The 13364-nt window shown below is 52.1% G+C and overlaps 4 protein-coding genes across 4 annotated transcripts; 3 read left to right on the plus strand and 1 right to left on the minus strand.

Moving 5' to 3' along the window:
- Positions 1-1552: 1552 nt before the first annotated feature.
- Positions 1553-2958, plus strand: COL26b_005063 (uncharacterized protein; the record flags this gene model as incomplete). The annotated part of the gene is made up of 2 exons (XM_053177919.1): positions 1553-1620; positions 1701-2958. 2 exons carry the CDS (start codon positions 1553-1555, stop codon positions 2956-2958), a joined length of 1326 nt encoding a protein of 441 aa, XP_053038228.1.
- A 1877-nt stretch (positions 2959-4835) lies between these two features.
- Positions 4836-5270, minus strand: COL26b_005064 (uncharacterized protein; the record flags this gene model as incomplete). Its single annotated transcript, XM_053177920.1, has 2 exons — positions 4836-4870; positions 5048-5270. 2 exons carry the CDS (start codon positions 5268-5270, stop codon positions 4836-4838), a joined length of 258 nt encoding a protein of 85 aa, XP_053038229.1.
- Positions 5271-6498: 1228 nt separating this feature from the next.
- On the plus strand, positions 6499-8195 carry COL26b_005065 (uncharacterized protein; the record flags this gene model as incomplete). Its single annotated transcript, XM_053177921.1, has 3 exons — positions 6499-6867; positions 6942-7818; positions 7876-8195. The coding sequence occupies 3 exons, from the start codon at positions 6499-6501 to the stop codon at positions 8193-8195; spliced, it is 1566 nt and encodes a 521-aa protein (XP_053038230.1).
- Positions 8196-9367: 1172 nt separating this feature from the next.
- On the plus strand, positions 9368-10332 carry COL26b_005066 (uncharacterized protein; the record flags this gene model as incomplete). The annotated part of the gene is made up of 3 exons (XM_053177922.1): positions 9368-9946; positions 9999-10156; positions 10302-10332. 3 exons carry the CDS (start codon positions 9368-9370, stop codon positions 10330-10332), a joined length of 768 nt encoding a protein of 255 aa, XP_053038231.1.
- Positions 10333-13364: the final 3032 nt, after the last annotated feature.

Here is a 13364-nt window from a genome sequence, read left to right on the forward strand (position 1 = left end):
GACGAGTTCGAGTTCACCAGAAACAACCCGACGGCACGTCTCGTACTTGCCTCGATGTTTTAGTTGACTTCCATACCCAAGAGCCATCGTCCCTAGACTACTCCGCTAGTCCCGTCTTGGCTTGGCCGAAGCCCGAGGACTGTCCTACTGGCTTTGACAACCTCTCAACCCTACACGCCAGAGGTACTGCAAGCGATGATGAACTAAAAGAATATGATCAAATTCTCCGTCAGCATGAAAAATTTATCGAAACACGAATTTGCCCAAACGGCGTGTCCGGACAGAATCTTTCTGGGGTGGCCTCCAAAGTGCCCACAACCCAGGATCACTTGCCAGTGACTTCCAAAAGGTCCGCTGAATGGTCCCGCTCACGGTCGCCGCTACGTACCTTAAACGAGAACCTCGCGGCAGTTGCTTTTCTCATGGATGGCACATGTTCGTTCGTTCCGCTGACTCATGATCACATGTGGTTTCAAGACGTCACAGCCTGCTCTTCAATTGACGTGGCGCTGAGATTCTTTACAAAAGAAGTCAACTTTGAGAATTGGCACATTGTGGAGAGGAATGCCATCAGGGCAGGGGGAAACAGGACGTTTGCGGAGTCACGTATTTGGGACGATAAGGGTAATTTGATAGCTCACATGAGCCAGCAGAGTATCATGAGGTTGAAGAAAGCTGTCACACAATCTAACTTGTAGAAGCTTTCCCTTAGGATGCATGTTAAGTGCGGTCATCGCTTGGGCATTAGACTCTAGGCTTAGGGACCATACGTCTTGGGAAGGTGCAAACTGAAACTATTACCAATGGTGTGAGCATTTTATACAGCTCATGAATAAAAACCATTCGAAAGTTCAAATAATGGCAAGTTATCCTGGATCAATCTTTGGAGACGGAAATCTCTTGTTCGGGCTTTTACGGTTGCACAGCTTTTTCAGACGCTTCCAAGTTAGTTAGTTGCTTGACGCCACAAGGCTCTGAAGAGTTTTGCCCACACAATCCCCTTGCGTAACGATGGAAATGTCGTAACGTTTTCTGCGTCTGCATTAAATTTGGCAACTTGAGATAGCGAACACGACTTCTCGAGGGCTTGTAGATTCTCGTGGTGATTAAGCAACCTCGGAAGTGGTTGCGTTCCGAACTTCCGAGATCTCGATTCACCCAACGGACCCCGCGAGGTGTCCTCGTCACCCCGAGAAATACTTTCCGCTTCTTCCGTAGAAGCGAGTTACTGCCGTTCACTGTATCAACCGGCAGTGAATTCGGCTTTGGCTGTGGGAATACCCAAACTCTCAGTCTCGGCCCTGTGGAGACATGAGTTTTAAGGTCGACTTGTTCTGCATACGGTCGATGTGAAAACAGGGCAAAGCTTCATTGTCAAATAGGCTATTGCAGCAAACTTGTCGCGATAATAATTGCTGAAATCTCAAACTGGCCTACAGCGATTGATACATCTTACCTTGGAGATCATCTTTTCGCTCCCACCGTCACTAGATCCGCTGGTTGCCCTCCGTCACAAATATCGTTTCATCAAAGTTCAAATACTTCTTTCACCATGCCAGTCACCGACTTCTCCGTTCAAGAGAAATACGAATATCTCAACGGCTTTGACTCATTCCATGAGTAAGTTCTTCAGGATGCCTCAACGTCCGACCCAACGGTCTAGCATATTTCAATCATGAACATCACTAATGTTACTCTAGGTCAGAGGCCATTAAAGGTGCACTGCCAGTTGGAGCGAACTCGCCCCAGAAAGCTCCATATGGCCTGTATGCAGAGAAGCTCTCGGGCACAGCATTCACAGCACCACGACATGAGAACTTGCAGACATGGCTCTACCGCATCATCCCTGCTGCGTCCCACTCCTCCTTTGAGCCGTTGCGGGAGAATGGCCCCAAATCTGGCGGTCAGATCCACCAGATCCCCAACCAACTTCGCTGGGATCCGTTCGACATCAGCAATGATACCGATTGGATTAGCGGTCTGAGGCCCGTTGGCGGTGCTGGTGATCCAGCGATGAAAACTGGCCTGGGCATCTTCATTTTCGCTGCCGGGAAGAGCATGGACGCCAAAACCGCGATGTATTCGTCGGACGGCGACATGCTCATTGTACTCCAGCACGGTGTATTGGACATCAAGACGGAGTTGGGAAACATTCTGGTCCGCCCCAATGAAATTGCCGTCATACCGCGGGGCATTCGATATCAGGTCAATCTTCCGGAAGGCCCTGTCAGAGGTTACATCCTTGAGCTTCACCAAGGTCACTTCACTCTGCCAGAGCTGGGCCCCATAGGCTCAAATTGCCTGGCAAACCCCCGAGACTTCCAGATTCCCGTTGCAGCATTCGACGAAGATGAGTCCGAATGGTCCATCGTCAACAAATTCAACGGGTCGTTCTTTGTCGCTAAGCAGAAACACACGCCATTCGATGTTGTGGCGTGGCATGGGAAATACTACCCTTTCAAATATGACCTGGGTCGGTTCTCAGTCATCGGCAGCATTTCATTCGACCACCCAGACCCGTCAATCTACACCGTCCTTACAGGCCCGTCTGACCATCCTGGCACTGCTATCGCCGACTTCGTTATCTTTCCACCCCGATGGCTAGTACAGGAAGACACCTTCCGTCCGCCCTGGTATCACCGCAACACCATGTCCGAGTTCATGGGCCTGATTTGTGGTGACTACGACGCGAAGACTGGCGGGGGCTTCCGTCCCGCGGGAGCAAGTTTGCACAATGTCATGTCCGCTCATGGCCCTGATGCAAGCACTTTTGAGCGGGCCTCCAACGCAGAGCTGAAGCCACAGAAGATTGGGGAGGGGAGCATGGCGTTCATGTTTGAGAGCTCACTTATGATTGGGGTCACGGAATGGGGTCTGGAAACTTGCCAGAAGGTTCAGAATGGTTACAGCGAAGATAGTTGGTCAAGTCTGGCGAGGCATTTCAAGCGTCCAGAATAAGTTGGTACTTAGAGGAATACTTGAATATTTAACCATTGGTCATCGGAATATTTAAGCCCCAAATTGAGATTGTATTAACATGATTGACCGAGAAGACTAAAAGAAACCTATTACGAGTGTTGAGAATGCAAGCTTTTCAAATGAGTAGGGATTCCAACTGATATTTTTCGAGCAGTTGTTTCGTGAAGTGTCCATTCGAGGTGTTGTATTCATCAGAGACAAGAATTTCGTGTGTCAGGTGTGTCAACTTTAAATGCAAAGACCTACATCGATAAGTTTCTGGCGCACTGCACTGGTTATGGGTCTCAAGTATCTCATGGTCATTGTAGCATGCTGCTGCATGCATCTGTCAACTTGTGAAATTTGCCAACTTAGCTGAGCTCAGAGTTGCGTGAGGCAAAGACTCTTACGAGACTTTGCTTCCATTTTGATTGCGAAAGGCGATTCCTAATCCAACAATACAAGTGACAAAAGCAAGAGCACAGCTCAAGTATCCCTAACCCCCTCAACAACTTCGGAGATGACAACAGGAACCTCAAACTTTGCGTGGCCGCGAGCGAAATAGTAACAAAGTCCAGACACAAGCCAACCAGCCATAACCACAGTAGAATAATTCATATTCTGGGCCGTCACGGGTTGCGCAGATGGGAAAGTGCTGAAGATAATGACGACCGTCATCCAGACCAGGCTTACAACGTTCAGCACAGGACCCAGAAACCCCCCAAGTCTGAAAGGCCCATATTCCTTGCGGGTCAATCTATTCCGTCCAACAAGAAGCATATACGCAATTGGGATGCTGTAGGAAAGATAGATACCAATAATCGCCATGGAAAGGACAGCATTGAAGGCTGTGGTGTTTCCAAGATAGAGGAAACCCAGCAGAAGCTGCATGATCGTAACCACAGCTATCGCCCTCACTGGAACCTGAAGGTCCTTGTGGACATGACTGAAATAGGCATCGAAGGGCACTGCTTTATCGCGCGCGAAGGCCCACAGAGTGCGAGAAGCAGACGTGATACAGCCCACTGTTGCTGCAATGGCAACCGTGATCAAGGTAAGCGACATCACAGTTGCTCCGGCCCTTGACTTCGTGGCATCAAGATATATCTGCATGAAGGGAAACCCCGTCGGGGTTGCCAACAGCGTTTCGAGAGATCCCGTGGAGAAGAGGAGAACAACGACATATACGAGACCCATGAGGCCGTTGGCGACAACACTGCCTACCATGGCGATTGGGACGTTCCGAGTGGCGTTGGGGATCTCTTCTGCCATGTGACAGGCTGCGTCATATCTATCAAAATACTTTCGTTAGAAATTGCGATATTAATTTGCAGTGAATTTTCACATGGTGTTTCGAAAAGGATGGACTTACCCAAGAAATGGATACACCGCACTGATGAGCCCTACAAGCCATGATACCCCATCATTGGTCCATCCACTGCTGTTGACGAACTCAGTGAAGACAAATGATGAAGTATTCTTCGGAGCCATGACTCCGAGCACAATGAGAATTGCAACAAATGCCACGACGTGAATAACTCCTGTTCAAAAGTCAATCAGCATACTTATCGAGCATCAGCACTTGCGGTCGTACCGGAGATCATGTTCGCGTGGGGCAACATCCTTGAGCCCCAGATGTTGAGTGCAGAGGAGTAGAAAAGGACTGCCCAGTAAAACAGCATCCCCTGCCAGCGTTGCGGTTCATATGAATCATCATTCAGTATAATCAAGGCTTGGGTTTGTAAACCAGCGGCGAATGCAGCTGATGCGCAAAAGACAGTGAGGCCACCGACAGAGATCCAGCCTGTGGTGAACGCCGCAAGTGACCGAGTCTTTGGGGGACATAGAGCGGCAACCCAGTGGTATTGTCCTTGAGGTCACCGCGTTAGATCGTTATAAACAAATTGAGGAGCTTTAAGATATTGAGACATACCGCCTGCAGTCGGGTAAATGGATGCGATCTCACCCAATGAGGCGGCAATGCATACAGAACAGACGAAGGATAGGACACTAAAGCACTTGTAAGTCTATTGCCAGGGAAAAAAAATCATCATCTAAACTTACTAGTTGTAAAAGAGGCAAGGCGCACCTCCACTCAAGAGAGCTTGAGCGACGACAGTTGAGAGTGCCTCCCATGTTGCCATCAAACAGAGGCAGAGTGCCCCGAGGGTCGGCAGCGAGAACTGCCTCTTGAGTTCCTGTGCATGACCAAGCTGCGCCAGGCGATCTTCATCGGAGATAGCGTTGGCGTTGTCGGCCGTGGAATTGATGGCCCTCAGGGGCTCGCCCGTCTTCGTCTCGTTGACGTCCATATCAAACTTTGTGTCCATCTGTGGCCAGGAAAATCAGTTGACAATCGTACGACTTGTTTTGCTTTCCGGGAGGTATGGCGTGTTGTAGGAAGTAAAGAGGGTTGTAAGTTGTGAATGCTCTATGCCCAGTAGCTAGGCTTGTTTGACCGCTCCGTTGTAAGACCTGCACAACGCATGCAGCGGAATTGTTCATCAACATTCCCCCGCGTTATGCACGATACGACGTGGAGGAAATGTTATTGATAATCCTGCAATTGTGACAGGTCAATGTCGATGCTGGACCGGTGAGCCCCTGAGCATCGACGGCATTCCATACCGCACAAATCCGGCTGTTGGCATCTACGCGTGACGAGGCAGGACGTGGCCTGTGTGTGTGTGTGATTTCCGGGTTCCGAGATAAGGACAGTGGCAGCAGCTCAGTGGCTTGGGCTTAGAATGAAACCGGACTGGACGTGATCAACGGCAATAACACACGCAAAAGAGTCATGTTATCGGTGCATGTATCTATCCTTGAGACCCTATGAGAGAAGTGATATGTCTGTAGTAGTGAAACGACTCTACCAAACGCAGATACAAACAATGCCCAGATCCTCAGATGAGACCAAGTTCACAAGGCTTGGCCTTCTCCACGACATGTCACATTGGTAATTCGAATTATGCCTGTGGAAGACCGAGTTCGAGATAGCACAGACCAGACATGGATCCATCCCATGCCACTTGCTTATCGGACTTCAAAGATAAGTCTAGACCTATTTGAGACAAAATATCCGGCGGGGAAGCAAGTGACACCCATTGAAGAGGCAGGCTTCATTGCTGGCACTGCCCAGTCGTCCTCGGAAACCCCATGGTTCCGCTCGGAAGAGACCCTGCAGCACCCGCCGGCCATCCCGACGTTCCGTGCGGGGTTCATGTCGCTACCCGCCCCCACAGGGGAAAACCTGGGGTTGCAGATGCGGGGGAGTCAGCGATCCCAGCAGCCGCTCAGCAGGCAGTCAGTTCCGAGAGGAACGCGTTTGGCTGACGCCGGCGGTAACTGACAGTACCGACGGGACCCGCACGGCATTGCTCTTGGTGCTGTGACGGAGCTGAGGCCCGGGTAGGGGCGGCAAGATCAGACCGGTATAGATATCACGTCTCAGTAGTAATCATCTTCCCATGAATCGCAATTGGATACCGGAGTGTCTTCAGCTTGACAAAGACTACGATCACAAGTGCCAATTCCATAGCCATGGCCATCTCCAACGCCATCCAAGCTTTCCAGCAGCGGGTCTTTGACCACGCGCTGCAGTCAACCATCACGGGCATTCTTTTGGTACCCCTCATCTACGTCATTGCAAATGAGTTCATCCGCTCTCAAGCGCGCATCGCCAAGTTAGACGGACCCCGAGGCCTACCCCTGATTGGCAACTTGTGGGATATTCGAGTCAACGCAGCAGAGCAATACCGCAGATGGGCGAAGAAGTTTGGATCAGTATACCAGATTCAACTTGGCAATGTTCCCGTCGTCGTTGTCAACTCTGCTTCCGCTGCGAGGGCCCTGTTTGGACAGAACGCTCAGGCTCTCAGCTCTCGTCCGGAATTCTATACTTTTCACAAGGTTAGTACATCCTCTTGTTTTTAATATCTTTAAATGTTCATAATGTGAGTGGCTATTCTAACATCAGTGAATAGGTTCTCTCAGACACCGCCGGAACCACCATTGGAACATCTCCCTACAGCGACTCTCTCAAGCGCCGTCGCAAAGGTGCAGCGTCCGCTTTGAACCGTCCCTCCGTCGCCACCTTTGTCCCCCACCTCGATGTCGAAACCAAAGACTTCATCAAGGAGCTGTATGAATACGGAAAGGCCGGTCAAGCACCCGTCGACCCCATGCCGATGATTCAGCGCCTGTCTCTCTCGCTTGCTCTAACCCTCAACTGGGGCGTGCGCATGAGCAGTCAGAAGGACGGTCTCTTTAAGGAGATCACCCACGTCGAGGAGGAAATCAGCCGCTTCCGCTCCACCACCGGCAACCTTCAAGATTACATCCCCCTTCTCCGTCTCAACCCGATCAACATGCACTCAGCCAAGGCGCGAGAGATGCGGAGCAGACGCGACGTCTATTTGACCAACCTGAACAAGGGCCTCGACGAGCGCATGGCTAACGGAACGCACAAGCCCTGCATCCAAGCCAACGTCATCATGGACCAGGATGCGAAGCTCAACAACGCGGAGCTGACCTCCATCAGTCTCACGATGCTCTCTGGCGGACTCGACACCGTCACGACTCAAGTTGCCTGGTTCGTGGCAATGCTGTCTCAGAGACCTGATATCCAGGAGAAGGCCGTCGCAGCTATTCGCGAGTTCTACAGCGAGAAGCAGCCCATGTGCGACTCTGAGGATGACCAGCAGTGCCGCTACATCGTGGCGTTGGTCCGCGAGTCTCTGAGATACTACACTGTTCTTCGCCTGGCTCTTCCCAGGGCCTCGGTCCGCGATGTGCCTTACGGCGAGGTGCTCATTCCCAAGGGATCGGTCATCTTCCTCAACGCCTGGGCGTGCAACATGGGTAGGTTTCGTCTTCCCACCTAAGAAGAGACCCGAATTAGACACTAATGTTTGACAGACTCCGAAGTGTGGGCTGATCCTGAAGTCTTCCGCCCCGAAAGGTGGCTGGAGCAGCCCGATGCGCCCCTATTCACCTACGGCGTTGGCTACCGAATGTGCGCTGGCTCGCTTCTGGCTAACAGGGAGTTGTATCTCGTCTACATGAGACTGCTCAACAGCTTCAAGATTGAAAAGTACGACGATGTCGACCATCACCCCATTTCCGGAAATGCGGACCCCACGAGTTTGGTGGCCATGCCGCGGCCGTACAAAGCACGTTTCATTCCTAGAGATCTTGAGACTTTGAGCGAGGCTTTGAGGGAATCGGAAAAGGCGTAGGACTTGAGAAACAATTTGGAGAAAGAGATATTGAAGGGGAGTCTATGTCTAGCAGTTAGATTAGCGACATGTGTGGTCGGACGAGACGAGTCCGTAGACTTGAAAACGTGAAAGCAAATGCGTTCAGTAGAATTCGATAACTGTTTAAAATAGATGCAAAGACGAAAGAATAAGTGAAGGACGAAGTCCCAGAGCCCAAGAACTCGCCAAGCATGAACACCGAGAAATACCCGAGCTGATCCTTCAATCTTGGAGTGAGTGAGGCCCTAAATGATGTGATCCTCCATGATAACCGGCGTTGACGGGTTCGTTGAGTTTGCTATTAATTCAGTGTCTCTGACCGGTAGCCTCCTGTTGCAAGTAGAAATCAGGATTGGTAATGGCTGCGCTGTCGTGTCCCCCATCGCAATACCCACCGTGACCCCCGTCATGAGGGGGCGGGGACGCCTGCGGGGAATGTGCCGGCTCCCGGACCTTGAACCGGCTTTCAGTTGATACAAAACCCCCACTCTTCCCCAGGTTCTGCGCCCGCTCGTTCCTGCGAACTCTAAGTAGCCTTAGCTCAGCTGTCCTCACTTCAGCCAGCGAGTCCAGACTTCATGTCTTTTCACGACTTATGACCCAATTAGCCATGGCTCCTGACAACGACGACTCGGATGCGCAATCGCCAGAAGCCACGTCCTCTGTGCGGAGGAGATCACCGCCGCCAGGGTCCAACCCGCCAAGATCAAAGCGCGCCAAGTATGCGGCAGCCGCTTGGTATGTTACTCTTTTCTTGTACCCTGCTAAGATCCAACTCATAACCTGGTTTAGTTCCGAATGTAAGAAGCGAAAGCTCAAGTGCGTGAGAGAAGAAAACGAGGAGGAATGCCGAAGATGCATGACCAGCGGCGTGCAGTGCGTCTTCGGGGCGGCCCCCTCTCAGGATGGCAGTATTGCCCCGCGAGAAAGGCCTCGGGCTTCTCGGAGGTCTGCAAGAAGCAGGTGAGAATCTGAAACGCGGTCAACCACAGGGCTATTCTGACGTCTTTGCCAGCTTACCGAATGATGTAATCATGGATGAGATATCCATGCTGAGAGAGCAGGTGGCCAGTCTAGCCAACACCGTAGGCAGACTGGCCTCAGACAAATCCCGCCAAACATCCTCCAACTCCCCCAGCTCGCAACGCCACATGTCGATACATGACACTTCATCGCCGCAAGTACAAGAGCCGAAGCAGCCGCAATTCGTCGGCCCGACGAGATCCGCCTTTAGCTTGAAAGTCGCCGAGACATCACTTACGAGAATGGGTATTTCGGCGCAGACCCCGCTCCCATCCGGTGTATGCGAGTCACTGGCACCCACCCGCTACCCGACGCCTGAACAGTCCGAGCCAGCACTCTCAGTTCCTGGAACAGATGTGCTTCTTACCATGCCTCTGGATGAGGTCGTAAGATTATTAGAGGTTTTCCAGGAAGAGGTAGAGACGGTCTACCCGTTTCTCGATACCGGAGAGCTAGTTTCAAAGGCTGCGGAAATTAGGTGTTTCGTCGAAGACTCCTCAGATCGACCGGCAACAGCTGGGCCGCCGGCTGTGGATATCAAAGATGTCATTCTAGCGAAAGTAGCCATTGCCACGAGCATTGTCGTCGAAGCCCACGGCAAGAACCACGCGAGCAATAAGCTCGTAGAGCCACTAAAGCATCTCATATATCAGCTATCGATTGACGCCCAGGCTGATCTGAAGGTCATCCAGATCATGACTATGATTGTAAGTCTGCAACTCAGGATTTACCATATGTCAAAACTCACCAAGAGAACAGAGCATTTACTACTTCTTCTCTGACGAAGAGCTTCTCGCATGGAGAAACATTGGTATTGCAGCCCGAGCGGCACTGGAAATGGGCCTGCACCAGAACCTGAGCCTCGTCGAGAACTTTCCAGACGAGCGAGAACGGGGTTTGGCAGTCCGTGTGTTTTGGTGCGTTTATGTGCTGGATCGCAGGTGGAGCTTCGGGACGAGTCTGTCATTCGCTCTCATTGATCGAGACATAGATCCAGATTTGCCTGAGCCAGTTAGTCAAGCAGACCCTACCATCAGTGACCATGTTGCTGACATACCTCAGCCTGACGAGTTCCCCTACCTTCGATGTTTGATCGGTTATGGTCGACTATGCTCGAAAGCTTGGGACGCTTTACCGCCATTCAGCGCACCATCTCAAATCATTCCAAAGGACACTGTCGCGTTCCTCGACTTCACCGCCCAGAACTGGTCAAACTCGATACCGGACGACCTGCAGCTCCGACATCCGCTACACCGGGGTACGGCAGGTACACAGCCACCTCGAGCCTTGCGACGATTGCAGGCTTTGCTGTACCTGCGAGGCAATCATATCCGCACCTTGATACACAGACACCATGTCATAAGCTCGGCCAGCATCGAAGCTGATCCGCAAAAGGCTCGTCTTGTGGTCGACATTGCCATCGACAGTATATCCGTCCTAGTCCACCTGAGCGAGACGAGCGATATATACATGCGCCAACAGAGCGCATTCAACTACTTCCTCCTCAGCGCCGTTGCCGTCCTCTTTCTGGCGGTATGTCATGGCTCCCGCATATTTGCCGAGCCGTGCAGAGACAGCTTTCTCTCTGCTGCTGAGTTAGTGAAAGGCTTCTCTCGCCAAGGGACTGCCAGCAGGAGGCTATGGAAGAGCATCCGCGGGCTGTTACCCCTCGCTCAACGGATCGGTTTGAGGGGCGACGACAGCAACGGCCGTAGAGAAGAGCTTGGGCGACAGTTCCTGGATTCATCCAGCCGATCTTTCGGGGCGAGTAACAGCCATCAGGTGGTGTCTGCAGACACTATAGATCCAGGGCCGGGCGGCATATCGTCTGGCCAGAGCGTTGGACCCGCGGATTTTGGAACGGCGGCTCCTGATGCGTTTTCACTGGGTAACGACTTAATGTTCCTATTTGATGCGTTTGGGCAGACGGAAGATTCGTGGAATGGTGGGATGCAAGATTACCTGGGCAGCAACGACCAGCAGATGCCGATACTAGGCGAGGAAGAGATTTCCAGACACTTTTGGGGGCTGATTTGACCCGCAAAGAGTTTGCATGTCGTTGAACTAGGGCGGCATGGGGGCACAGGCGGGGGAAGCTCGACCATGGGACGAACATGGATGCATCGGATAGACGGAAGCGGCGTCGTACGCCCAGGGTTCTTGGAAGATGGAGTGATCCGAAAAGGCAGGAACAGGGTCACAGTGCAGGCGTCTTTGGTCAATGGGGAAGCCCAGATGCTGCTCAAGGGAGTCCTCTCATCCTGGTTAAGGCTGCCTTGGCCAGAACCAACATCTCATGTCAGGACAGTCTCAACACGCGGATGCGATGCGTTGAGGACAGCTTTTACGCCTGTAGCGTCATGGAAGAGACGTCCTGGAACGTCTTCGAAAAAAGATAGAAAACTGCTCCAAGTCTTACCATTTCAAGACGAAGACGAATAAACGACCAGGCATGATCTCTTTGGGGTTGGTTGCGCCGTCATCCATGAGAGACAGGCCGATACACTACGGTCGAGCCCAGTTGTAGGAACCTGGATGGGCACATCAGCACTGGTCAACAAAGCGGCTGTGCAAAGGTCTTGGCCTGCATGTATTCAACTTCAATACGAAGGTAGTGGCCGACAAGTCGATGACGGAAGAGTTGAACATGGAACTTTCGCTGGCGATATGGCCCAAGGCGGTGGTTCTGGTCTCCTGCCTCATCAGGAATAGGGGAGTCTTGGTTGCTGAAGCGGGGGAGATAGGCGGTGCGGATAACTCATTACGAATAACGTGCATACCTGAAAACATGCTGATAGGGGCGACACATCAGGTCGCTGTGGAGTGAAAGCCGAGCCTTTCCAGTGGGCAATCTCCACCGCGTTCCCCTGTCTCGGTCGCATGCATAGCGGTCAGTCACAGGAAATAAACTCTTTAAACTTTGAGATAGACTTCGGACGGAGTCGCTTATTTTTGACCACACGGCGTGCGGGAGGCCTTTTGTTTCCCCATGGTATTAAGTGTCGGACAATTGAATCAATCTTGTTGGTGGGAGATGAGTGTCTCATATTGTGCTGTTCGGGTGTTTACATCGTATCAAGGAGCGGGGTCACAAGAAGCTAACATCTTTTAGATCGATCAACACCCGCGGCTCTCAGAATGTAGACGTCTGTCTGCTCGTTGGACGCGTCTTCTACAAAGTCAAGACAAGCAGCCAAGCCGTTTGCTTGGCAGCTGCCTATCGACACAACGCCAACCAGCCAATCGACATGCTTATCATCAAATGCTTGGTCCAGGCACAGTTGCTTGGCAGTGATGACCCGAGCATCGGCGAGCCGCATCGGTCCCCTCTTCAATGTTTCCTTCGGCACAACGGAGTTTTGGTTGAATTGATGGATATTTCACGCCCCTTTACGCGCTCCAGGACATAGGCAAGGCTTCAAGAAAGCCTTTCGCGCCTCTGATGAATTATTACTGGATGATCAACTGGTAACCACTGTGCAATGGCACGGATCCGTGGGCTCAAGCGCGTTTTCACCAATACCACGGCCGGTACAAGACCTGTCTGCAGCCTTGGGCCCGAACACGACATGATGCTAACGCAGGCAACCTGAGTACCAAGAGTGTCGCGTCGATCCAGGAGCATCTTCCGTCAGACAAACACCATGGAATGAGAATTAACTCCGGCGAAGACGCTGCAAAGATGCCTGGCCCGGGCGAGTGTTCGGGCGGCTGACGCCTGCAAAAGTTGACTGCTACCATGCAACAGTAGCGCTTGATGATGGAACTTTGGGAAGGGAACAGAGGACGGCAAAAGGAGGCCATCCAGTGTCCGGGGGGAAGTGGAGTCCTTGTCCCGCTTTTCTTACGCCGTGGCCACGAAAGCTTTCCCCGGACCGCTGTCCGCCAAGGAGCACTTGATCCCGGGACCTTCCCCTTCGAGCCCCCGCCAAGAGACTCCAAGAACCGTTCGCTGGGAGCTACAATCGAGCGCCCCAACGGCCGGAATTGCTTGCAAATCTATCGCTCACACCCCGATGCTACACTGTTGCGCTCCAGCTGTCGTTGATGCGGCCTGCCTGCCATGTCTTGGTCACATCCGAGCTTCCCTGAGTCGCAACCCACGAAGAGACCGTCTGGCTGCCC

Source organism: Colletotrichum chrysophilum (genome assembly GCF_026319265.1).
Source record: "Colletotrichum chrysophilum strain AFK26 chromosome Unknown scaffold_32, whole genome shotgun sequence".
Taxonomy (NCBI): Eukaryota; Fungi; Ascomycota; class Sordariomycetes; order Glomerellales; family Glomerellaceae; genus Colletotrichum; species Colletotrichum chrysophilum.